This window comes from Rutilus rutilus (genome assembly GCF_951802725.1).
Source record: "Rutilus rutilus genome assembly, chromosome: 10".
Taxonomy (NCBI): Eukaryota; Metazoa; Chordata; class Actinopteri; order Cypriniformes; family Leuciscidae; genus Rutilus; species Rutilus rutilus.
Window position 1 is genome coordinate 14,546,182 of NC_140215.1, and position 27,707 is coordinate 14,573,888.

General features: G+C 37.1%; 1 protein-coding gene across 3 annotated transcripts; it reads right to left on the reverse strand.

Moving 5' to 3' along the window:
• Positions 1 to 795: 795 nt before the first annotated feature.
• On the reverse strand, positions 796 to 27,528 carry LOC311298491 (phospholipase D1; the record flags this gene model as incomplete). 3 transcript variants are annotated; one of them, XM_084421477.1, is made up of 28 exons in its annotated part: positions 27,390 to 27,528; positions 26,407 to 26,552; positions 25,104 to 25,268; positions 22,812 to 22,942; positions 22,420 to 22,565; positions 21,996 to 22,113; positions 21,686 to 21,751; positions 20,973 to 21,031; positions 20,787 to 20,879; positions 20,113 to 20,265; positions 18,699 to 18,848; positions 18,343 to 18,426; positions 17,029 to 17,110; positions 16,761 to 16,871; positions 14,288 to 14,497; positions 9,901 to 10,123; positions 9,584 to 9,712; positions 9,263 to 9,388; positions 8,406 to 8,524; positions 5,340 to 5,453; positions 5,099 to 5,209; positions 3,671 to 3,756; positions 3,456 to 3,569; positions 3,095 to 3,144; positions 2,796 to 2,930; positions 1,852 to 2,005; positions 1,284 to 1,398; positions 796 to 1,020 (listed from the first exon to the last, which is right to left on the reverse strand). In XM_084421477.1, the coding sequence occupies exons 3-28, from the start codon at positions 25,246 to 25,248 to the stop codon at positions 796 to 798; spliced, it is 3,249 nt and encodes a 1,082-aa protein (XP_084277603.1). In that variant the 5' UTR covers positions 25,249 to 25,268; positions 26,407 to 26,552; positions 27,390 to 27,528. The 3 variants fall into 3 exon arrangements, with proteins under 3 accessions (XP_084277603.1, XP_084277602.1, XP_084277604.1); XM_084421476.1 differs by having other exon boundaries at positions 9,901 to 10,126; XM_084421478.1 differs by lacking the exons at positions 796 to 1,020; positions 1,284 to 1,398 and having other exon boundaries at positions 1,893 to 2,005; positions 3,099 to 3,144; positions 9,901 to 10,126.
• Between the last annotated feature and the right edge of the window lie 179 nt (positions 27,529 to 27,707).

Sequence of the window (27,707 nt, forward strand, 5' to 3'; positions counted from 1 at the left end):
TCAGGAAGTTTATGTAATGTAATATAAGAGGCTAATAATCTAGATGTAATGGTTAGGCAAATGCACATGCTTAATGTGATGCACCTAACCAAAGCCATAGCGTTCTCTTTGTTAGTCTTTGTGCCACCATAATTCATCTTCATTACATAGTTTGTAAGGTCCACAATTATCTTGTGTTGTAAATCTATGGGTTTACGGATTACAAAATGCAAACATTGTTGCAAGACATTTAATGTTACCATATTATATGTGTCTATGTGACTGTGACTCAGTTTAAGTATTATAATAAAGATACGTATGTAAGTTATAAGAATAATTTAAATAATATATTGAAATAATGTACTTAATATATTTTGTACAAATGAGAATTTCAGCAAGTTTTTGCGTGCTTTTCAATTGAAAGTCACTGTGATATTACCTGAAGTGGTGGTGTTGTTATTTTAAGCATTTTTGCCTGCATTTTCAGGAACAAATGAAAAGAACTATGCACTCATAAAGAAATAATCCCAAAGAACAAAGTTAATTATTTACAACAGCTGCAGTGTCCATGTATATTTCATTAAAAGAGTTCAGTTATAAACCTGCAGGGACAAAGGACAAATATACAGCAGAAGAATGAAGGTTTATGTACACTAAGACTGTCTGAGACTTCACAGCAACATGTAAAGCTAGCGTCTATGGATAGCTCAGAGGTAGTTTCCGCTCTACAAATGTATGCATGCTACTGACAGCACATATAGCATCATTAGATGACAAGCGTCAAAAGAGAGGGCAGCCATTACAGTTTCAAAGAGTCTATGTCCACAGCTCGATGGGCATCATTCCCTCTTTAGAGTTGAAGGAAGGCAAAAGGTTCTCCTCAGACAGGAAATACAAGGGAAATTGGACCAGAAAGCCTCGTATCTTCTTCAGTTCAGTGCAGGCCTGCGCAGGGTCCTCGGCAGCCATGCATGGGCGTGACATGTAGTCCTTCAGAATCTTATAGTTTAGGACTGCATCAGTGGGCAAACATCTGAAGACCTGCACAGAGAGGCAGTGATGGTGATACACCTACTGTATATTATAGCTTAAGCATATTTATCTAATATTGGATTGTTGAAGCTTTTCAATGACAAGGGAAAAAGGCAGAATCGGACCATAAGTAAACATCCGGCTCTATTGACTGAGCCGGTTAATCAAATATCTAAGATCAGTCTTTTCTAAAAATAAATCGAGGGCTATTTAGAGCGTTCGGTGAGGAAGGTCAGTGCTGTGCTCGTAGCTTTTCTGAGTGACTTATTTACCTTGTCATACACACTGGCGTTCTTGGCTGCTGTCACCATCCAGATTTCCTTGTAGAATCGGTCACTGATGGGATCACTGATGTCTATGTTGTCTCCAGGCAAGCCAAGAACAAGCCTAAAACGAGAGATTGTTTTCAGACTCCAAATTAAACCTTTTGTAATGTAATGGGGCACAAAATATTAATACATTTAAATTGGTTGAATTAGGCTGTATTTAATCTTTCACCTTAAAAAAAAAAAAACTTTTATTTAACCTGATTTTAGGAGAAATATAATTACGATTTGAAATTTTTTATATTTCTCCCATGCACAAAATTGTAAAAAATGCAAAAATTAACATTATGTGTATAATAAATGTTTTCACACTGGAGTATTTAGTCATTTAAACATAGTGCAGATTTAGTGTGTAAATTAGCTCATTTAATTTAATGTTAGTATGTTTATATATTTCTTTTTTTGTGAGATTCATCCAATAAATATCAACAATGCATGTCACAGGACTGTAAAACCTCCCACTGCAAATAAAAATCCTGTTGCCATGTTGCTCACGTGTAACAGAAAAGCAGACCTGAAGCATTCCTCCCGTAGAGACAGGGCGAACCTGCCAGCCTGATAACTCCCTCCATCCATGACAGAGGGCTGGAATTCTGTGTCTTCAACAACCACAGCCATTTCACTGTCTCTCTTTCCCAGCATGCTCCTGTCATTGATGTTTGATGAGCCTAAGCAGATCACAGATATACCTATCAGACACTTTTCCTTTTCCTACTATCATAGTTAATGCCTATGGGGAGTGCAGGATGCGTGTTCTGGATCTGTATTTGGGTGTGACCTCTACTGAGAGCCTCAAGGACATATCAGTGAAAAACAGTGGTTTCTTGTTTTTCTTCTTCAAAGCCTATTCATAAGGATAAGAGGATAATTGGAATTGATAAAGACAGACAGGATTTGAGCGACGTTAATGGGATTTTAATAATGCATTTGTGTGGATTGAGGAGACAGGCATGACTTAGCTTTTCATAAACATCTGTTGGTGTTTGTTATTCTGCTCATGTCCACACGAGATGTGTTTTGTAGGAATGCAGTGCCCCCTAGTGGCGTATAATAGTTTTACAGTTTAAAGATTTCAAACAACATGACCAGGTGCGTGTTTTTCTCTCTCTCTCTCTCTCTCTATATATATATATGTATATGTATGTATATATATATATATATATACATACATATACATATGTACATATACATGTATATGTATATGCTGTCTTTCCAAATATACCTTAGTAGTCAGTATCAGCCAGTAAAAAAACCTCATATGTGTCAACCACTAATCTGAATATCAAGCAAGTCACCTCCACCTATGTTTCAATTATAGCATTGCTTCATTGAGCCTAAAACGTGGGAAAATATTGTGTCTGAAATGAATTCATGAAATTTTCTGGCACAAATTATACCATTTCCTGAGAACGACCCAATTTTATTTTTCTATATGTGTGAGAGGGGAGATTGGCTGACCAATAATGACAGTGCAATCATCCACGATCATGAGCTTGCTGTGCACGTAAATGAGTTCAGTGACCAGACGCCCATCCAGGTCAGCGTGAGTGCGCAGACCGCAGAATGAGATGTACTTGATCCAGCAATCTGCCACTGCACAGACAAATACATACACACACACACACACAAACACACTTTCTTCATCCTGATGCTGTTATAATACATTAAAATGATGCAATCCACATTTGATGGGCATGATTTTTGCAAATGTGACAGCTATAGTCTAAATTTATATTTCTGCATACTAGTCTACTTACTCACACATTTGAGCCTCTCAATAATGGAGCGCTCCCCTCTGCACATTGTCCTGTAATGGAGAAAGAAAGGTTTCATTTCATCTACTGTCTGTCTTGACTTGCACCAATCGTGTGTCTTAATTCTCCTTCACCCGACCAATCACATCGCTCGCTGAACCCCAGTTACCACAGCATCCTCTCTACTCCCCTTATCTAGCCTAGTGTTGAGCCTCCAAGCTGGGGCTGTAATCGTCTTTTGCTTCTCTCTCGTGAGTAGCGGGGACCGTTGTTTCCACATTACACACGTGTAATTTGCTGCATTTTTGCCCTTAATTGTGGCAATTTGGTGATTACAGAAGACGCATGTTTGGAGGGTTATTACCTGTAATTAAAGTACATGATTGCTTTGATGGCTTGCCCCCCCCCTGAGGAGATGTCACCTTCAAAGCCGGGCAGCAGGGGCATCACCACATAGACCCGAAATTTTTTCCTCTCCCTGTGGCCAAGTCACAAACGGAAATGAAAAGGAGTTAGGTTTGCCCATTGATGTTTTTGTGTTCAAATTCATATACAAGTGTATCTATTGTCATGATGCACCTGTATGCCCGCAGGATTCTCTCCGTGAGCGCATCTCCAATGCTGTTGTGGATGGATTTGTCAGCACAACTGATGAAGAACTGGTTCTGAGAGATAAAGAGACAAAAGGGAGAAGAGAAAGATGAAAAACTGAAAATACGGCACAGGAACTGCATCTGAAGCATTATGCAAGAATCACAATCTCATAAAACAGGGTTCCAGATCAGTTGTTTATTATTATTATTATTATTATTATTTTTTGTAGTTTCTTTTTAATACATAATATGCATGATATATTTATATCATGTTCAGAGTCTGTAAGATTTTTCTTATGGTCACCAAGCCTGCATCTATTTGATCAAAAATGCAGTAAAATTTGTAATGTTGTGAAATATTATTAAAATGTAAAATATCTGTTTTCTATTTTAATATGTTTTCTAGAATAGAAAGTTCAAAAGAATAGCACTTATTTGAAATATAATTATTTTGTAAAAACATAAATGTCTTTGCTTGTTTAACATTTTTGGAAGGCTTTTTATTTTATTTTAAAATTGTTTTACATATGAAATAAAAATAATATACTTTAAATGAATAACTGGGTAAATAAATTACTGTGCCCCTAAAAATAAAATAAAAACCTTTTATTCTGCACTCATGACCAGGCATATGCAGCTGATGTATACTTGTTTCAGTGTTCAGTGTTACTATATTGTGTTACTCCCTTAAAAAAGTAACTAATTACGTTACTTAGTTACTTTTTCTAAAAATGAATGTAAAGACCCTTTAACACCAACAGTGAAATGAATAAGCCTAGTCTGAAGGAAATGCAAATTTACACCGGTACAGTAGTGTATTTAGTATTTATTTATTGTATTTTATGTGTATTGTATTTTTTTTTTTCAAGTCAATGGGGTACATCAACTGTTTGGTTACCTATATTCTTCAAAATATCTTCTTTTATGTTCAGCAGAAGAAATAAATTCATATAGATTTGGAGCAACTTGAGGGTGAGTAAATGATGGCAGAATTGTTTTTGGTTGAACTATCCCTTTAACTAAAGTCATTTTTGCTTTAGGTCTGCAGCAAAGACATTGGTTAATAAAGTGAGATAATAATAATAATAATACAAACATAAAGTATATTTAATTATTGCAGGTTTGCGTAATATTCTGAGTTTGCATTGCACTGTTTTTATTCAATTTGAGGAATACTGAATCTGGTTTTGTGCAAGTGAGATGAGTAAATGCATTCTCACATTTAGTCTAGAACTACAATGTTTACACAGCGCACATAACGCCTCTGCATCTCACTCCTGATTTTTATTTCAACATGGGGACAGACAGAAGAGGTGTCAATGAATAAATGTAAAAGTGACTGTAGTAAGTTTAGTAAAGTCACTTGAAAAATGTAATCTGATTACGCAACACTGCTTGTGGTTATGTATTTTACCTCTATATATATGAAATGTTTGCTGTTCTGGATGGCTGATACGTAGGCCAAATGAATGGACTCCTCATGGACCTTTGACCCAATAGACCACTGGCACACAGATCTCAAAACCTTGTTTTAGTTTGTTTGGGGGGGAAAGGAATGACTTATCACAAAACACACATTTCTCAAAAAAATTATGGATAACTTAACATTGCCAGTACAAAGCAGGAACTCATGTAATTTGGTGTTGAAATCTCACCTGAACGTTAGCCTGTGTGGATTTGCCGTGGTACTCAGCTGGCACCATGGGTGCGGAGAGAGACTTGGGCATGAGGCAGGGGTAGCACGTCACCCCCGACCGCTTCTTCACCAGCTAGCAAATAAAAGAAGAGTTGATTGGGATCAGACAGAATGCCCGACGCAGACTCCAAAATCACACCCCTAAAGAGCGCTAATTACTGTGCCACATCCAGATAGCCTGTTGGGCTGACCATCAACCCCTGCCTGCTACCTCCACTCCCCAGAGATAGAGCACTTGTTTGAGGCTGAATAAAAGTCTCCTCTGTTTAGTCTTAGACAGTGCCGCTGATTACAGTAAATTGATGGCCGTGTGTGTGAAGGGTTTCCGAAACTAGGTTTTTAATGGCTATTGTCCTAACTAGACTACACTCAGACTGTTTTCAACTGGGCCCGGCACATGGTTCAAAGGTTGTTTGAACATGAGACAAGCTTTGTTTCCTGGGAAACAAAGGAAAATGATGTTGCCACTTCCTACCAATTATCTACATATGGGAGAAACAATATTTTTTAGCAGTTTCAATGCTTTCCATGATATTTGGTCACATTAAAGACGAATGTATTCTTCATTCATCTAGACTTTCTGTTCTGTTCTGTAACAGTGTTATTAAAACAAAGCGAGAAAAAAGGATTTGTTCGCTTAAGTTTGAGTTTCTTTGGAAGTTTTATTTTACTTGACGTTTTCACCCCTCTTGAAGGAAGTGCTCGTGGTGCAAATTAGCGAGCTGTACGCCATGTCAGCTTACACTGTGGGCAAGCGGTAATCTGGGCCGTGTGGTTATAAACAGATGGTTCTCAGGCAATTAACAACTGGCATAATGTGTTGATTAAAATCCATTGAGCCCTGATGAGGGAGAACTAACATTAACTCTGCTCACGGGCTGTTGGCAGCAGCCCAAGCGATACTTATAACTCCAGTGACCTTGATAGTGAATCACATGTCTGAATCACCACACTTCTAAAAAAAGCTTGACTTAAACTAATTCAAATTTTTTTTCTTTTTTTTTTTCGTATTACAGGTGCAGATCATAAAACACTGATCATATGGTTGGAGATGGAAAGTTCTGTGATAACAGTAGATAACAGCAAGTTAGATTAGCACAGGTGTACAAATGCATTATTCATAAATAAAGGGCAAAAAAACTCAGATGTTATATTTAATAAAAGTTCAGATGATAAGATACTGCAGGATAATATTTTACAATGTAAATTGAATTGTTTATACAAGTTTAATTCAGAGCTCATGCAAATATTGTTATTATTACAGTATACTGTATAATACCGTAAGTTTTTGGTCAGTAAGAGCTTAATACTTTTTAATTCATAATACTTTTATTCAGCAAGGACGCATTAAATACATCAAAATATCAAAAGTGATTTTTGATAAAAATATGATTTTTTTCTTGAGCAGCAAATCGTTATAAGAATGATTTCTGAAGGATCATGTGACCCTAAAGACTGGAGTAATGATGCTGAAAATTACATACTACATTACATTTTAAAATATATTCAAATAAGAAAATAGTTACTTGCTTAAGAGACATTCAAAAAACTTACCAACCCCAAACTTTTGATATGTACACTATCTATGTTTGAAAAGTCCTGTAATCTATCTCATAATGCCATCCACACAAATCACTGACAGGATTGTTCCCACTTCGAAATACTTTCTTTGTTGTGAATGTGACAAGTGGTGTTCCCTAATCAACAGCAAAAGATATAAATGAGACTGGTCTGTCTTTGAGCCGTAAATTCTCATTTCCACTAAACACCTCATCAGAGGCATTCAACTTTCTTTTGTTTGTCCTCGTCTGCCGCACACACACCTGGCTTCCTCTCCTTTAATTATTCACCAGCAGAGTGTCTGATCGGTAGCCAAGCCTGAGATATGACTGGCATAATCCAAAGGAAATCATACAGGCCTCAAACCAATTCAATTACTGAACAATCAAAGTAAAAAGGCCTCTAATTGCTCTAAAAGGGGGCTGAGAGTACGGGCGGCCATTGAATGCTGACTGCATTCAGAACAGGACACAATGAGCAACTGCAGGGGGTGCTAAGCTCAAGCTAATAAAGATGGTTATTCAAACACACTTGAGAGAGGGTGGAAACCTCGGCTTCATGCATGCGCTCTGATCTTTAGTTCTTACAATTAGTTTTCTGAATGGAGGTGGTATTTGTGCACCTTCTAACCATTTATGAAAGTGGTTTTTCTGGACATTCAAGTGGATATGCTTTATAGTCATATTGTATAGCAAACGATGCACTGTGCAACACTCTTATAATAAATATGCTTTCAAATATAAAACTCCCCCAGATGAAAATTATGTTGCTCATAGGTTGTTCTTTCAGCTCAGCAGGTTCTCATTTCTGATGTTTTACTCAGAGGTTTCTTCCCAAGTTGTTTAAAAAGAGTAATTTAGGTAGAGTAAGAGTAGAGTTATGAAATAAACTTAGATCTTACAGGTCAGTACATCTGATCTTGGATGCAAATATCTTGACATTTTTGATATCTTGACAATTCTGAGCACAATTTGGGACACAATTTTATGAAACTCAATCTTTGACTGAAAAGAGACTGAAATTTAATCTTATTGAGAAGGACTAACGTTGCGTCCGAAATCGAATACGTCCCTACTATATAGCATGTGAAAAACAGTGCACCAACAGAGCAGTATGTCTGAATAAACAGCAGGCGAAAAGTCCCCGGATGACCTGCTTCCGGCGAGATTCTCAAGTGTGCATTCGATGGACACTTTACTATCCCATGAGGCCACATGAGAGGATTTATGAATGGAAGTGAAGCAACGCAACTAACGCTGGTAGGTCACATGATAATGACAACATGGTGGATGACTGTAGTTTGGGCGGATTACATTCATACTACACACACTCATAGGCTACTATATAAAATGTACTTTTTTAATGGTCGTGAAGTAATTTCAAATTCAAATGTAGTGCATACTCAGACCGTACGCGATTTCGGACGCACCGTAAGACAGCCAAGAACATATCTAATACCTCCTACCTTTGTAAAGTTCCACCTCTGAATGAAATGTCGTGCAATATCTCTTGCAGCCTTCCCATGAACCACCACCCCAATATCATGCCAGGGCATCCGAGGTGTCTTATACCTGTCAATGAAGTCTTAACCAGAAAAATAAACAACAAACAGCCGCTATAATGCATAATAACATTAACCAAACCATTATATATATATATACATTTATTTAACCTTTAATTAACCGGGAGAGAACCTCACTGAGATTAAAATCTCTTTTACAGGAGTGTCCTGGACAAGATATACATCTCAGGTTATACAGAGATGACAGACAGGGCTTTTGAAGGCATCCCAGTGTGGTCTTTCTCTTTCACCGTCTTTGACAATGCGCAACCATCTTAGAGTATTTCACTACATTCATCTATCAGACTCCTCCATTCTCCTGCTGTGTCCTACCCAGTTGGCACTATGTGCAAAACCAGGACTTCACATTTACAAAGCAGAGATGCAAAAATAAAGTTATCTCCCTCTGGCAAGAGAATAGAGCTGGGAAAATAACCCCATACTGACTACAGAATGGGATTGTTGGAAACGACTTCTGTGTCTTCTTTCCCTCATTCCTGTGTCGGAGAGATTGCTTCATTTGATGAATTTGACTTAAGATATCAAAGAATGTGTAGTGTCGTTGTCATTTTTGTCTCTTCTGCTAGTTTTTTGTCTTAAGGCCTAAAGATTCACTGTTTCGGGAAACACGGAAATATGAATGTGTCCTGATATTTTTGTAATGCAAAACAAATCAGCTGAGGTCTACATTTAAATTTTTTTGGCTGTGGTTGTGATATTACAGATGTGCACCAGTCGTGTTTAATTCAGCTGTTCCGTACCATCAAAAGGCTTGTTGAGTTTGACCCAGTCTTTGAGGATGAAGTTGCAGTAGTCTTTGCCGTGCCAGAAGCGAGTCTCTCCACAGAGTTCAGTACTGCCTATGTAACTTCTCAGGGAACTGGTCTCTAAAACAGGTCGACATTACACAGATGTAGCAATTCATATATTTATAAACGTAAAGATTGATTAGTTCTCATAGCTGTGTCATTCAACGTCAGCTTCAGTGAATGAATAATAAGGTTTAGTTGTGTATACTGGATTTATGTGTCAATATATGCATGTCATACAGATGTGTTTGGTTTTAATGCTTGTGTACTAACCATAAGGCAAAGGGAGAGAGTAATGAAGGCCGAGATAGTATGAATCGCTGGAATGCAGAGACAAGCTCTTGGTGTAACATTCCCGAGTGAGAGGGGTCCTGGAATTAAGACTATTCCTACAGTGATGTTCTACACACAGAACACAAACACAGTCTCTGTTATGTAATTAATTGCACCACTATTGGCACCAAACAGAATAGCAAAATAAACTAGAAAAAAATAAGCTTTATAAATGTATATATAAAATAAAATAAATAGAGAATATTTAAAATATAATCATATCTATATAACCATTTATTTAGTTGAATTTCTCTTACTGGACTCTGTTCCATCAGAGCTGTGGCGACTTTTCTCTGATGGCGTTCTTAGCAGTCTTCCTCTGTTGTTTTCTCCCTGTTCCTCCTCTATGGGCAAAGCGAGGCTCACACAGATCTCACCTGGATCCTCCACTGAGCCTGAATCTCCTCCTTCTCCAGTCTGAATTTCTTCAACTATCAAATTAATCTTCATCTCCTCGCCCTCCTCCACCAAGGCAACTGACTGCTACAGAACAAAAATGAACATGTATAAGACATAGATAAGACAGAAAAGACATATGTTTTGCTATTTAGTAAGCTCATTCCTGCATCCCAATAAATCTTGTATGTACCAAAAATATGTACATGGCTGATGATCAAAAATGTATTAGTAAAAATGATACTATTAGGTTCATATATTTTATAACTGCTGTGAGAAACAATGTCTTAAAAAAGTAGACATGAAATTGACACAAACTGCTCCTGTTCTGTGGTGCAAAGTGTTGTGGGCAATATTAGCCCCTCAAAAATGCATGGATCAGGGATCCCACACCTTTTGACAAATTAATTTGCATGAATAAAAATATAAATATAATTAATATGATAATTATAAAATTATTTAAATTTAAAGCTGCAGTCCGTAACTTTTTCAAAATGTACAAACTGTACGTATTAAGCAAATATATCATGAATCCATTTTCCAACCCGTGTGTATGTCTTATCCTGAATCCCAACTATAATGAGTGTTTATATTCGGACTATTTTAGACTGGTTCGGGTCGCAGCGCTGCGGAGTAGCCCTGGTACCTGCGTGACTCATCATAGACATTAACAAAGAGAAGTAGCTCCGGCTACAATGTTCTTCCGCAAGACACATGCAGTTCTGTTTATTAACCGCTATAGTGCCAAAAGTTGCAGACGAAAGCTTTAAATTTTTAATTTAAAAAGAGAACATTTTAAATTATTAAGCACAAAAGGATAGTTCACCCTAAAATAAAAATTCTGTTATCATTTACTCACCCTCATGCGGTTCCAAACCTGAATGACAGGAGATATTTTCAGAAATGTCTGTTTTTTGTTCATACAATGGAAGTCAATGGTCACCAAAACTATTTTGTTAGCATCATTCTTCAAAATAACTTCATTTGTGATTCACAGAGGAAAGAAAGTCAGATGAGGGTGAGTAAATTATGACAGAATAAAAAATTTTGGGTAAACTATCCCTTTAACTTAACTACAACATTTCATTTCATTTTGGAAATATATTACTTTTTTTCCATGACTTCTCCATTTCTTACACATTAAAAATTTCTAGTTTTTCGATTATTGTGAGAACACTTATGCTCCACCACAAACATTATACCATCTGGGCACTTTTAGTTTACTATTTTCAATATCTCACATGTATGCAATGTCTGGGCTGTCTGCCTGACTTGATTCTATCTACACTGTTTAGTATTATAAAAAATAAAAATAAAAATGGATAGAGACATAAGTCTCTCACTGGTGCACAACAGAGAGCCAAAGAACCAAGACCATCTTTTTCTTCACACGTTCTGAAAAATTCAACAGTGAAAACGTCCATGTTATCTATATGTGGCTGATATATCGGGCTAGCTGTCAGCCTGCAGTACGTAGAGAGTGGTAATGGCCACCCGTGCGGCATCAGCCCAGGGAAGCTATGACTTAAACGATAGTGTAAGTGACTCCAGTCTGCTGAGCGGAGTCTGAACGAGGGTAAAATGCCCTCTGATGTGTGCGAGTTAATGGCTCATGGGGGATCATAGTGCCCTCGACTTGACAAATGGCAAATGTCAGAGCACTATTCTCCTGGTGGGCATAATTTTATTAAGTGCAAATATCACTGTGCTCCTTAGGAGACGTTTTGAAAGGTTAGACCAACAGCTGTAACAGTTTCATGTATATTAGCAAAGATTTTACAGTTGAGGAGCCCCGCATTGATAGATACAGTCACTCAAGCATGCAAAGAGAAGCCCCTTAGTAAATGCAATAAGTGCCTTCATCTGAAGGGTTCAAATCATGTTTATTTAAAAGCTCAGACCCATATTTAATGACACAACGGCAGGCAGGTAGGCAGCAGGCCGGGAGAGGTGGCATAAAGACGAAAATCAAGCTCCCATTTAGTGGCCCCAGTCATTTGTTGACTCACTCATCCATGTAGGGCCTTTATGTTTAATGCAGCTCTCTGGGGGGAAGGAAAGGCCCAGCGAGAAGGACTGGAATTATCAACCGCAGGCCCTTCAAGGGTGCCCCAGATGCTCCGTAATTGCAATTTTACGTTTGCTCGTTGGGAAAAGAAAAGAATAAGAAGGCAGAGGCCCTGAATCACCAGCCGCAAAATCAATCCCAGTAAGCATACAACTGAAATGCAGTCTGGACCAGTCCTTTATGATCACCATTGTTAGAACAGCTATACAAAATAGAAATCACTACAATTGTAATTCAGGTTAGCTGTCAATGCTTTCAAGTATAAATCACAAATCAATATATAACATAACAAAGATAAATACGTAATGGTCCTACAAATACTTTTACATGACATTTTGTTAATGAGCAGTTTCAAATTGAGTATTTTCATGTATTGCGAAAAGCACTATATACAAATAAAATTGAATTGAATTTGCGCATTAATCCACAAGTTTAGAGGAGGCTTTAGCAGACGTCTGTCAGGTGTGTGTCGACTTCCCCCATTGAGTTCTTTGACAGATATCAGAAACACCCAGCTGGCAATAGCATGGCATGTTGACAAACACTGCAAAGCCACTGTGGGCTAACACTCGCAATGGGTCACATTTACAAGTTTATTCCTGTCCAATTCACTTTTGCCTCTGTGAAGAAGTGATATCATCTATTTCTGATATAGCCTACCCTCTCTATGTATATAAATCCATATAGGGAATAACAAGCATTATGTTTTTATTTTTATTATTTGAATCCAGCAAATATTAATCTCAAGGGACTCATCAAAACTTCATAGCTCACACTTTAAGTTTGTTTAATCCATTATTGATAAGTAGCCTGGCTAACGTCAGACCTCTTTCTCATTGAGACGTGGTCTGGGAACCACATGTTCATTTTCTCGTATTTGAGGCGTGGTTTACGAATGCCCAGAGCCGTTTATTGGGCGATACGAATGTCTATCAAATGTGCCTGCACGTAGCTCATAGCCAATCGTTTCAATTATACCAGATGACGTACAGTATGTAGAGCGACAGAAATTCGACGAGGAAGAAGACGAAATAAACTTGCGTTCTAAACTACTTAGAACACTATCTAAGGCTGCATCGAAAGGTAACTTCGCGTCTGATGCCATGTTGGATCCATAGATATAAACAAACTGCTTCGGTGTGTCGCATGGACGTCGTCATCGTCTTGCTGCTCCCTCCCCGTTCTGTGATTGGTTCCCTTTTTGAGGGGAAAATCTGGTCCATGGTGTCCAGGCTGCCTAGCAGCGTGAATAAAATCGCGCTGCGCGCAAGGCAGCATGGGGATACCCAGGCTAATTGATAATAACTACATTTTGACATGTTCTGATCAAAATGCGAGTTGTGTTTGCCCTGTGGTAGGTCATTCAGAGAAGTTGCTATTGGATAAAATTCTACAAGATTCAATAGGTCACAGAATGTGGTGTAACACTGCTAATCACTCCCTGTACTGTAAAAAAAAAGCAAAACATAGTTGCCACACTGCCTACACAAACACTGGGACGCACAGTGTTTATATTTACACTGGTTACGCAGGTAAACAACGTGTAGCAGCAGTACGCCACCGTTCGTTTCTAAAACCTGTGGAAACATGCAGACGGTTTGCAACAGTCTTCAGTTTGCCTGGCTAAGAACTGGCCAAGAATGGGCTCTGGCTCCAGAACGTTAACCATTCTTGTATAAAAGAGGTATTACTGGCCTCAAAATGCTCTCTGACACTGTAAGAATACATGGGATTGTTTTTCCTGTTTTATTATCCACCAGATGAAAATATCAAGTGATAATAGTCAGGTAAAAGTCCAGTCCTACAAAGTCAAGTCCTTCAAAGGTTTGGGGTCAGTAATAATATAATAAATGTTTCTTGAGCACCAAATCAGCATATTAGAATAATTTCTGAAGGATAATGTGACACTGAAGACTGGAGTAATGATGCTGAAAATTCAGCTTTGCCATCACATAAATAAATATTTTAAAACGTACTATTTAAGTACTATTTTTACTATATTTTTTATCAAATAAATGCTTTTGTGAGCATAGTTAAAAAAAAATTTCTTACTGACCACAAACTTCTGAACTGTAGTGTATTACAGGAGAAGAATGGGTTATGAGATATATAACTGCATGTAGAATAGTAATAGTGATTTTTGCCTCAGAAAGTACCACTAATAATAGTGGTGGTCTTACATGAGTGAGGCTGGGGGAGAGAGCAGGACTGTGCTGGGGGCTTCTTCTCACACTCCCCACATCAGTCAGTCGGTGTTGGGAATCATCCCATCTTCCGTAGGCCAGGTCAATCCCTCCCAGGAAGGCCAGTGACTGGTCAATCACCACCGACTTCTCATGGTGAGCCCAGAGCAAAACAGTGGAGGGCATGTGATCAGGGTGTCGGATGACCTGTCAATCAGTAGAGATGGACAGCTTGTCAGGTTCATTTTCTCAAATCCACAAGGCATTGGGAAATTCTTTATTAAAGAAGAAAAAACGACTGAGGGTGTGTTCAGAATACTACAATTCTGCTCAGTCATTTCTTGTATGTTTGTTATGCACAACACTAAAATACTATTTACACATTCACAAATGTTCAAAAGTTTAGGGGCAGTACGTTTTTTTCAACAAGGAACATTTAATTGATCAAACGTGACAGTAAAAAATTTCTAATGTTACAAAATAGTTCTATTTCAAATAAAGGCTGTTCTTTTGAACTTTCTATTCATTAAAGAATCATGAAAAAAAAATATTAGGGTTATATTTAGCAGCACAAGTGTTTTCAGTGTTAATAATAATAAGTGTTTCTTGAGCACCAAATCAGCATATAAGAATGATTTCTGAAGGATAATGTGACACTTAAGACTGGAGTAATGGCTGATGAAAATTCAGCTATGCCGTCACAGAAATAAATTACACTTTAAAATAAATTAAACTAGAAAACATTTTAAATTGTAATAATATTTCACAATGTTAATGGTTTCACTGTATTTTTTTTGTCAAATATTTGCAACCTTTGTGAGCATAAAATCTTTCAAAAAAAAAAAAAAAAAATCTTACCAACCCCAAACTTTTGAACGGTACATGAAATACAAGTACTTCTGAATATGTGCCAAAATATACAATATTCAATCAGAACATATATGAATGTGTGGATTGCCAGAAAGTTCTTTGAATCAATCAATCATTCAATCATATCGATTTTACAAGACAAACTGATAAACACGCACTCTAAAAAATAATTCAGGGGACCTGTTACCACAATTTAAATAAATGCATGGTTCCAAGTTAAAAATGTATTGATTTAATTAAACAATTTTGTCGGCATAATAATGTTGATCATTACATTAACTTCTTAAAAAATCTCCTTTTTTTTTTATTAAGTTGGAGTAACTTAATGAAATTGTCTTTGAAACTTGGGTAGTGGATTTCTAGTTCCCAGCATGCTTTGCATTATACTGTATAAGGAGAATAAATGTTGAAATTAAGTGTTTTTTATGAGTTTTTTAGTGAATGGAAAGACCTGTTTGTGTTTAATGCTGTTATGTTTGACATTTAAAAGAGTTTCTGTAATGCTGAAATTTTTGTGGTTACCATTTGATAGAAGAGTTTATGAAATGAAGTAAACGCTACATTGACTCTATAAGCAATGACTGCGCTAATGCCAGTGACAAGTAATTTATTACATTACATTACATTACATTACATTACACATTAACTTTATAAATAAGTTACATTTAGTATGTGCTATAATAGCGTGTTCCAGGGCTACAACTCAAGTAGTTGGAGTGACTAAATTTTTTGAGTTTGAAAAGATTTGCGTACATGTTGCAAGTTCCTCTACCTCAGTATAGTTTGTTGGTTTAACATAATTTCATTCAAGTTGTCATAACAACAAAAACTATTTTTTTAGAGTTTAACTTTTGTCGATTGACCAATTTCCTAAATATGAGCTAAAGAAATACAGCGGGCTCTCAGCCAAAAATAACACCAAAATGTAGATGGTGTCAACTTTTGTGCGAAGCAGCTGCGTCTCCACCAGCTTTGGCAGAGCCTCCAGAGGACGCCGCCCCTGGCAGGTGTTTCTACACCAGCAGGGCCCAGGAATACCTCCATCCAGCTGCTTTGCCGCACACGTCCTTGGGGTGTGGATCCCAAGCCACTTCCCAGTGTCACTCCTCTGCCCAGACTCAACCAGCGCTCCAATAAGATAATGTGACGGCATGTCAATCACACACCGGCCTGGGGTGCTACGGTGATGAATACCACAGCACTATGGTGCCATAGAAGCTCTGTGGCACCAGGGGAGGAAGCAGACTTGCAGCCCCAGGCTCTTATAAAGACAATCGGCAAGGGAGAACCTGACCATCTTCAGACACAATCCGTAGGGTTCCCAACAGAGTGATCCCCGTCATTCTACTAGAGAGTATTTTGGCAATGTCCAAACACGATCTAAGTAACATGCTACTCCTGTGTCTGGAGGGGAAGTAGTGGGCACACTAGGTGTTCTCGTGCTTTCTATGATTTGATTTGATCGAGCCTTAGTTCTTGGAGAGATATGGGTAAACATAAGAGTGGGAAGCTGATTCGGAGGGACGGGTCTCCTCTGTAATACTGTCATTTCTGGGCATAATTCTGCTTTTGACAATGTTTGACATACTGATCGACTCACCCTGATGTTAGAGTGAAGTCCCATCAGGGTCTTCTTTGTATACTCGCTGTTGAGACCCATCACTACCTCGACTTCTTTGTAGAGCAGGACAAAGATCTTCACTCCTTGTTGCTGAGTTGACAAAAGACAAAATGTTGTTAAAACAACGTTCGGACTGGGAAAACCAAAGAGAACTGGGTGAACTGTGAGGTGCAACACAATATATGGATGTGTGAGAAGTAAAATTAAACTGGCTGAAGTCCAGATTTGAGCAGGTGTTCAGACTCACTGCTTTTCGCTTGAGGACATGGTCTAATCTCCACATGTTCCCATCTACTACAGGTCGTTTGAGGAAGATTTCTGGGCTTAACCTGAGGACCATATCAAAACCAATTTAAAAACCTTTAACAATTTCCACACAACTTTCATTCTTTATTTCTGTCACATTTAAGGCAAATATTATTTAAGCATCTGGACCCTTATCAGTTTGACTTCTTTAAAATACCATGGGAAGTCATACTATTTTTACTTAACATTTTCTTATATTGAATTTGTTTATTTCCTTCTCCTTAACAGTTCCTCAGGCTCTTAATGATTTTGGCTCTTGGAGTATCTGAAGGCCAGGTTTTTCCTATTATTAGTCATCATTACACATTTTACACATGGGGGAAACTGATTGTTTGGTCAATAATTCAAGAAGGTCCAGACTTTAAAGCTTTGATTCTACCTAGTACTTGCCTTTATGAAAATGCACCAAAGTTCTTGTAATTATTTTACAGTAGCATTTGTAATATAAAGTTATAATAACAGGTGAGACCATTAATGGATCCTCATTAGGCCAATGTTGACATATTAGGCCAATAAAACATGATAAATTCTAGTATTGGTGGTAATAGTTTAAAAAGCTTTCTAATTTATGTTGGTGCAAGATGGTTTTCAAGAAGATCACTCTTTTTGGTAACACTTCATTTTGACGGTCATTTTTTAACATTCTGTTGATAGAAGTAAATTTGCAACTACATGTCAACTAACTCTCATTAGAGTATTACAGTAGTAGTCTGTCTGCTTAATATCTGCTAACTCTTTATTGTGATGCTCCTCCAACAGACATTCTACTGAAGTAACTTTGCAACTACATGTCAACGTATTCTAACCATAACCCTACCAGTCTACTAATACTCTACTAACACTCTAATGAGAGTTAGTAGACAAGTAGGTGTGACGTTACTAATAGTCAACAGAATGTGTTAAAGGGACCATCAAAATAAAGTGAAACCATCTTTTTTTAGTTTATGTGGCTATTTCACATTTGGGTTTCACATTTTATCATCGCCGTAGCGTCAAAATTGTGCTGATAATTGGTCCATTCAGTTCGGGTGGGAACTTAGCACGCATAAAAGCTCTGAACATTGTATATAATTAATTAATAGCTTAATTCATCTTAATTAACCATGGTATAAACATTGGAAGGGTTGTACTTGTCAGTTTTGGTTAGCTACTGGTTATTGGCTACCACTGGCCTACATTAAGCAGTGCGACATTGCTCATTTAATTGTAAAAGCTAGGACCATGGGAAGTAATTGATGCTGATTCTAATCTGTACCACCAGGCTGTGATGAAGATCTCCTCCTTTGCTCCTTCCAGGGCATCAGCTAGGGCATCAAAGTATCCAGCTGCGTTGACAAACCTTCAAAAGGAGCACAGGGTGCCTCATTTAAGAACTGTGTCAGGGTACTTCACAGAGATTTGAGAGAAAATGTTCTGGTAAGTGTTGCTCACATGTTGACATAAAAAGAACAAAGAATAAGGGACTAGTTGAACTTCTGAGATTAATGTAATCTTTTAAATTAAATTAAATACTGCACATTCAAATTTATTTAGAAAGAATGCACTGTGTCCTCTATAGTTTTAATTGGAGTATTATATTTAAGTAATTATTGTGCATGCATAATTCATCACCATTTTGAAGTAGTGTTTTCTCTAACAGGTGTGAAAGAACCATGGCGGTTTTCCCTCAGAAAGTCCTGTCCAAACATTTGAGAAAACTCGTCTATGGAGTGCCCCCACCAACGAGCCTGCCTATATGTGGAGCATTTGATAGTAAGTGCCCTGTCAATAAAAAACAAAACAAAAAACAACCTTTTAAACAAGACAAATTTATTTAACTTACAATTATCTTACAATTTTATTAAGATAAGACTTGTTTATAGAAAATACTGAAAATGCTGAAATAAGTTTAGCTTTAAGGCCATTGCACACTGAGTCCGAAATTTTCGTATGCGTTTTTTCGTGTTCGTCAGCAGTAAAATTCGTCACGCACAGAAACCTTGCACACTGAGTCCGATGCGTATTTATTAAACCTTTGCGGAAAAAAACGCAAAAAATACTAAATGGATTCGTCAAGCAGTGAGGATGAATTTGTTGCCCTCTTTCTTCTTAAAAAGAGAAAAAGAAAGAGGAAATATTGGGTCCATCCAATCCTGAGATTGCGCCGAGAGGAAGGAGAGTTTCACCTCCTTATCAAGGAGTTGCGAAATTATCCCAAACGATTCAAAATTTACCTCAGAATGTCAGTGGAACAGTTTGATGCTTTGCTAGCGATACTGGAGCCACATATTAAAAAGACGACCACCAATTTCCGTGAACCAATCGATCCTGAACAGAAACTGGCAGTATGTCTATGGACGGACACACATACACGCGGCCGGCAGAAGCGCTGGGCAGACAGAACAGCTGTATAGGCTACAGGTTATATTTTATTCCGTGTCTTTGTAATCCGCATTTTGTTTTTCATACAGTACTTGCTGCGAGACGAAGTGTATCAACTTGTCAGACGTCATTCTGGATTTTGTCGTTCGCTTGTACGGTGGCTCTGAATTTTCAAAAAACCTCACAAAACACTGGCTGTGGATGCGAAAAACGCAGAAAATCGAACCCAATCCGAATTTTTTTTTTACGGACGAAAGTTTCGTAGACAGTGTGCAAGCATGATTGACATAACGTGAGGTCGATTTTTTTTTTTAACGTGCGAAAATTTCGGATGCGAATTTCGGACTCAGTGTGCAATGGCCTTTACTCCACTGGAAAAATGTTTTTCATTGTTTTAAAGCAAAATCCCTCAAAAAATATGATATATATATAATAAATATAATTAACTTATTTAACAGTACACTCACACACACACACATAGGCTATATATTATGTTAGGCAAGTGCATTCAAAAATCTCACTGGATTATTACAATTAATGGCAAAAGGAATATATAGAGAGAGAGAGAGAGAGAGAGAGAGAGAGAGAATTTTGAAAGCATGTTATCTAACAATTACTGCATGATGAATTATCTGCAGTATAAAACATATTTATCTCAACCTGCCTGCAAAGATTCTCAATAGTGACTCCGTGCCTGACTCCGGTCTCCCGGGTCCCAATTTTGATGTGAAATCCCTTATCGTATAGAATCACGGTGCCTACTTGGCCATCCTCTGGCCTCATGTAGAGAACAAAGGAGTCTTTTACCACCAGCCATCTGAAACATGAAGCAGTCACCACATGAGAGCTAAAACAAGGGGGAGAGCCATTCTATCAGCTGTGGGAAAACATCATAATAACCTAAATAAGTAAACAACCGCAACAGAAGACATGCCACGACCCAAAGGCTCAGCAAGGCCGCAATCCGAGGAGCAAAATTCAATTGGGGCAGAGTCTTCTAGTGTTTGCTTTTAAGAGCCATGTGAATTATGTAAGTGTAATGTTACTGTAGTTGCTTGTCAAAGAAAAAACAATAACAACCCCGTCTGCACAGATGAAGTTCAACATCAGCATCTGTTATTCACCAGTATTCATTTCAGGGCTTGGTGTTCTTACTTATGAAACCAAGAGACGGAGATCACACACTACTGATTGAAGTGTTTTTCTCAGAAAGATAGTATGTTCTGTCCTCACGATGTGAACAAAGGTGAAAAATAAAAAAGGTTGGTTTTCGGCACAGTATTATGATTTCCTAAAAAACATGATTTCCTGAGTAAATGAATGTAGAAGAGCTCTCACCTTTTGGACCACCGGTAACAAACGCTGTTGGACCCGCACCAGTAACATACAGGGAATGTGTTTCCTCCTGATTTCTTTAAGATCAGACCTTCACTTTTGTCAAGGCAAATAAACATATGAATGAACAAACACTAATCAAGCCAAGGATTGTTTTATTGTAATTTATGTTACTATGTACATTCTTACATTCCTTTTGGTCCCAGATCCTGAATAAATGAGATTTGACTCACTTCCAAAAATTCAAGCTGAAATAAAATGTAGTTAGCATTATTAGCATCAATAAGCCTCAAAGCAGCTTTATGGTAAATGTGTATAAGCCACACACCAGTTACTTTCAAATTTGCTTAGCATTATTTCAGTTAAGCATGGTTCTTTGAATCATTTCAGTTATGGTGGCTAAAATGAACCACAAATTGGCTTCTGCTTTGTACAGTCCAGTTCTATATAGTCAGGGAAGTGTGAGGTGAAAATTGAAGCAGAGGAAAATGTTTCTGGGTACAGGTACTCTTTAATTAGCCCTGCAAACTATTGCTAATTATGTGACTGTCAGAGAATTAGCCTGTGAAGCACGGAGCTAAGTGTGGAATCACCTCTCAGAGGCGTCCTCGACAAAATAGCCTGTTTTAATGAGTGGGGACACAGCAGGTAGAGTTCCTTCTAGAACCTTCATTCTGCCATCATGTGACACAGTGGTAACGGAACCATTATTTTTTTATGCTAGGGCTGTTGGCAGACAATAGTACTGCACATAGATGATATGAGAAACGTTTTATTCATTCTTTGATCATTCAGTATCATTATATACCATGACAATGACATTGTATCACCATCAAATGGTGCTGCCACAGTACTTTTTCGTAAGGGCAAATACAAGGAAAAAAGCTTGAGCTGTGACGTACCGTTGTAGGATGTGTCCTGTATAAAGGCCTTTTCAATATATTCCTCAGGTAGTCCTCAAGTTGCAACTGTAAGAACAAAACAAAGTCTCAAACACCAGAAAGCAAGCTAAAATATAGAAGTGTTTAAATATAATTATAAATATTCCCAGCATTAATTATGCCTTTTTACTCCATATATTGTGAATATATATTTTTTTTTTACATTTTGGGCAGAGTTTGTATAAAGGGTTGATTGATATTCTATGGCACACTTATGCATGCCAAGGTCAATTTAAGTTGTTCAAACAATAGTTAAAATAAATAATTTAACTTTTCTACTGATGAGCTGTTCCTCTTTGACAAGAGCATCAGGTCTTCGTGGTAATGTTGGTATGTGTCCTCCGTGAAACCGTTTGTGGCCTTTGAATGACCTCCTTTTGACTGAATGTCTGTCAAAAACAGGAAATCTGACTGTCAATATTTGACAAGATTTGGGTTGCGTGTCCGTGAAAGCGCCTCTGATTTGATTAACCGAAAGGTAACAGTGCAGTGAGGCTGAGAAAAAGGTTTTTCGTAGGGTTTAGGGGCGCTAACAAGAATACATCTGGGACAAATTGAGTACACCCAACTGAAAAATGAAAACACTTAGCAGCTCAAAAAGCAATGAAGCGAGTTTGTTTTTTAAGACTTGTGGTTTGTTTGTGAGAGAGTGTACTGTATGCATATAAAGATGAAATGAATACAGTGCATCTTACATTCTGGTTGGCAGGGGGATTTTTAAGAGGGCCTTGAATTTGAGCAGTTCCTGATGAAGTGCCTGAAAGTGCTTGAAACGACGCTTGATTTTCCACTTGAAGTTTCCATGGCTCAGCTCTATAGTATACAGGTTGGGATTCAGCACCTTTGAGTGGATAATTTCGAGAAACAAGAACTAACTAATTATGTTTTTGTACTAATCTAATCATGATACATGGTACAAATGTATAGATCTTTTTTTAAAATACTACATAGTATTATTTTACTTTTGTTTTTTAGCAAATGATCCTGTTATAAAAAATAGCATCATAGTTCAAAAATGGTTTCATAACGTTTTTAGTGTTGAAGAAATGTGTAAGTGATTAACTTGTAGTGTTTTAATTTGCATTACCCTTGTAGATGTGAATCGCTCCACCTCTGTCACCTGCACCAGGATTGGCACTTCTTCAAGAAATATAACACCATCCAAGGACTTGAATGGAAGAAAGTTGTATATTGCTTCAAATGATATGTTCCTTGATTCTGAAAGTAATCGTAATATTGAAATGAGTCATTGTAGTGATTTTTTCTCAACATAATCATATGAGCTATTGAGATCAATAAGAAAACATTGACACACACCTATGTTGTGGCAATCATTCTGATTCATGTTGGCCTTGTATTTTAAACTGGCTGATAACATCTTAGCAATCAAAAAGTACAGCTACTTTAGAAATAGTTTGTTTGGCTTTTTATCTTTTGAAGTATTGCAATAATGGCATGTAGAGGCTCCATTTGATTGTCAGCAGGATAGCGATTGAAGACTCCGGCTGGAGGTGTATAGTATGCTGTGTGCTCTGAAGTTTCTCAAGGCTAAATCTGCTCTGTATCAGATAATGATTTTAGTAAGCTTTTACCTGCTGAAATATTGTTCCTGGAAATATTAATGAACATGCACTGATTTAGAAGTGAGCATAAACAGCACTTTATACGGTACAAAATGGTGCCAAAAAACTTTTTCAACAAATGGTCAGTGAGGTGCTTAACATTCAGGAAAAAAATTGATCGTCATCCTCAGGAGATCAAAATAAATATTATATGAGCTGGATTTTCTATCTATTTTCTATGAGGTTTGCAATTGTTACAACACTGTTACCAAAATATGTGACATGTCTAAATAAATACAGTATACAAAACTTGGATTTGTCTAGCAAGAAACGTTAAATATTGAAATTCAATAAACTAAATTTATCAACCAAAAAAAAAGTGTGAGTCAACTGATTGTGATTTCACCTAGTGCAACATGTTTCTGCACAACATTCCAATCAACCAATCAGATTTGAGGGACAAGTTTCCAGTTTTTGTCAAGTTTAGGCTTACAACCAGTTAGGTGCTTCTACATCAGTGTTATTCATCTATCATTTCCTGATTTTAGGGATGTTATGGGTAGAGTTATATATATATATAACATACAAAATATGTTGATCCATGAACATGTCTGCTCAGCAAAATCATGGTAACCAATTGGTTACACGGTTGCAAGTAATTGCATATTTAGTCTAAATTCACTCAGTAGGGGACAGCTGGTTTGTGGCCAAATTTTAATTTACTGTTATTGATTAACTTTACATTGATTAAATTTACATTTACTTTGAAAATTGATGTTATTATATTATATTATATTATATTATATTATATATTAAATTATATATTATTATATTAAAGTTTTTAACAATAACTTGTATAACAGAGTTGAATGTCTTTTGGGTGTCACAATTTTAAGAAATATGACCGTTTTTATATGGGGGGAAAGTCAAAAATGTTGGTAATTAAATTCAGATAATAATTAAAAGTAGCATTTAATTGAGTATTTGAGAGCAAAAATATGTGAACAGTTTTTCTAAGCTTGCTGCATTGTGCTGCCTTCTGCTGTCGGGAGAATGTTTGGTTCATTGTGTTCTTGTTTGGTTCTGTTCTGTTCCCGTTTGCCTGTGTTCCCTTTGCTTGTTTCACAATTTCGTTTGCCCATACTATCTTTAATCTATTAAGGTGTAACTTATTTGGCTTGCTGTCCACAGTGGAAGGGCTCGAGGAAGCAGCCTCAACTCGAGCTTAGATATACCCCCAGTGGGATTAATAATGGTTGGAAGTTGAGTCTGGTAGCAAGATGCTTAAATTATGTTGGTGGAGTTCACTCCTTCCATAATTACATTTAGGAACTTCACTTGTTTCCCTGGTTTCTGATTAGTTACGCACCTGTTTCTGTTCCATTTATTTAGCTCACTCTGGGTATATATAGCCCTCATTTTCTGTTCATCCCTGTCTGTTCTCATTTCAATTTTAAATTGGTTGTCTATATCTTGTTCTCCTGCATTTATCCAGTGCTTCTGCATTTCTGTTATTTCATTAATTGTTAAATAAAGGGACTGCTGAATTAGATCCTGCTTCTTAACTCTCCTTGCTGCAACCAGCGTGACACTTGCATTTATGCTTGCATTATGTAAATCATATTCCTTACATTAGATTCAGTATCAGCTGTGCAGAGACCATGTTTCTATTGCACTATACAGTATGCTGCTCCAAAAAGTCCAATATAGAATCGTACAACTCACTCTCCTTCTGACATAATGAAAGCAGTATGCTGAGAGGTCAGCTGTCATGAGGTCACCGATAGATGCAAAGACACACTGAAGCAGCAGTTTACCGCCACAGAGGTCAGTATGGCCACTTGAGTCAAGCTCCTCTGGGTCGTCTTGTAGATCATCTTGGTCCAAGCTGCCAGAGAACCGGCTCATAACCGACTCCAGTCGCTCCAGTTTAGGAGGTCTCTGACGGCCCCTCAGAGACATTTTCTCTTAACAGCTTTTGTCTACAAAAACAAAGACTTTTTTTTATTTTTTTATTCAACAAAGGATATACAAATACAAGACCAATGTATGAAGAATTATATAGTGCTTTTGCGATGATGCAATACTTTATGCAATATTTTTGGAAGAAACATTTTGAAACAAGTTTTTTTTTTATTTCATTAGTTAAAGATATTTGCTCAGTTTTGAAACAGCTGTACCATATTGCAGTTGTGTTTTTGTATGTAAAAAAAAAAAAAAGATTCAAACAATTAGTATTTGTTCCTATTACCATCTACTTAATGCAGACACCCCTTCAAATCATTTAGCTGCATTTCTGTGTTTTTGTCTGCTAAATATGCATAAATACCTCATGTTCAGATTTTTTTTCGGTCACTGATAATTGCCCCCATATGCGAAATGCATGAAATATGGATTTAATATCAGTTGGCTGGTTGCAGCACTTTGATATTTATATGAGGGGGAAATCTGTTAATGAGGGGCTCCTCCCCTCTCTCCTGACCGGCTCCAGAGCCAATGGCCCAAATGCAAAGTGACAGACAAGTCATCAAAGAACATGGGGATGTAATGTCTTGTGATCCCAGAAAGGGTGACAGACATTGATTTTTTTGCAATCTGACGGTACATGTAATGATAAAAGAAAGGAAAGGTCAGGGTCAAATGGCATGAAAGTGAGGAAATGGCAGGATATCACGCAATGTCACGGGCCACAAACCTTTTCCGCAACTAAACAATGCAAGAAACGCATTTTATTAACTTTATGACGTAAAAACTGCATTATGTGAGGGTATGTTCATTTATTTTAAAAACGTAGGTAATAAATAATATTGCCTGTACTAATTTCAAATTATTTGAATATGCATACTGCAACAAATGTGTTACTTTTGTTGCATGTTTATAGCTTTTAATTTATCCATTCAATTTCTCTCTCTCAAAAAAAAAAAAAAAAATCCAAGGTGAGATGTTAAAAAGTATAACAAGCCAGTGATAATAAGAGAATATTTTGTCTTTTCACTGGACTTATTTTATGACTGTTTCACATTTTTACTTATGAATATTTATACTTTTCATTCCAATTTGTGTCAAAGCGAGTGAGAAAGCAAAAAAGAAACACAGAGAGTATTTTGTGCTTCATTTCACCTGTCATTGCTCCAGTAAGACTGAGAATCTTCCTAATGGCCACGGCAAGGGGCCAACGGCTGCAAGGAGGGGGCAGAGTCAAACACACTTGTGATTTCCTCTCCCAACAGGACTGTGGGCAGCAGGCAAAGGTGTTACTCCTTTAGCTAGAACAGGTAGAACAGACAAATCACTAAACTTCTCTTGACATGAGCCTTATGAGCCTACTATTAAAATAGGCTAATGTTACATTTAAAAAAAAAAAATATTAATCAAAAATCCTATACAATTATTGTTATTATTCAAATTATCATAATATATTTTGTAATAAAAATGTTGCATTAAGAAGAAAAAGATTGTAGCTGTATATATATAAAATGCTCCACAAACATAGGCCTACTGTAGTTGACCTTTAGTTATTTGTTATACTTCTATCACTGATTTAAACATTATTTAGTCTGAGAAATCCTCAGTAACAACAGCTAAAAATTATTTTGTTAAAATGTGTTATTGTCTGCTCAAATGCCAAGTTAAAAGAAAGTATTTCCATAACATCAACTTTATCTGTATAATTGTGGTCATTCAGGTAATATAACAGATTTACTGCATATGCAATACTCTCGATATGAGAAACACAGGACAAAGAGTTTACTGAATTAGATTGGATCTGTGGGGGATCCAAATTCATACATTTATTTAGGCCACAAATTGTTCATGATAATAATCGCATGTGTGACAACCGCAATGTAAATAAGGTTATTAGTTTGTGGCGTAATTAGACAGGATGTGAGTCTCCATTCTATGACAGTACAAACGGGACAGAGGCAATTCATTAAGCAGGTAATAGAGTACATTATTGTGCAAATGTTCTGCTTCAGACTAAATCAATCACCACTATAACTGCACATTCTTTCATTAAAGCGAATTACAATGCTGAAAGAGGGGAGAAGACCAGAGCTTGGAACAGCAGGAAGGCAAACTAAAGAAAATATCTAAGTTCTTACCTCATTTTGAAGCCAGTGGAGGAGGAACACTTCTGATTCTCGAGATTACAACAGGTTGTAACTACTCTGCTTACTCAGTCTTAATCTCTGTGGTAATTCAAATAACTGGTTTCTGTTAACTTGAGGAGTTTCAGTGCTGTTACCCTCTTTGAATTATGTTAGCAGTATGACTGGACAGTTCCATTCACAGCTCTTACAATGTATCATTGCACCATAGGGGAACAAGGGAATGGTTTCACTGCATGCTCAAAGCCTCTATTGATAGTGAAAGCTCTGCCACTGGTGTGAGTGTTTGTGTTTGAAATGTTTGTACCAGGA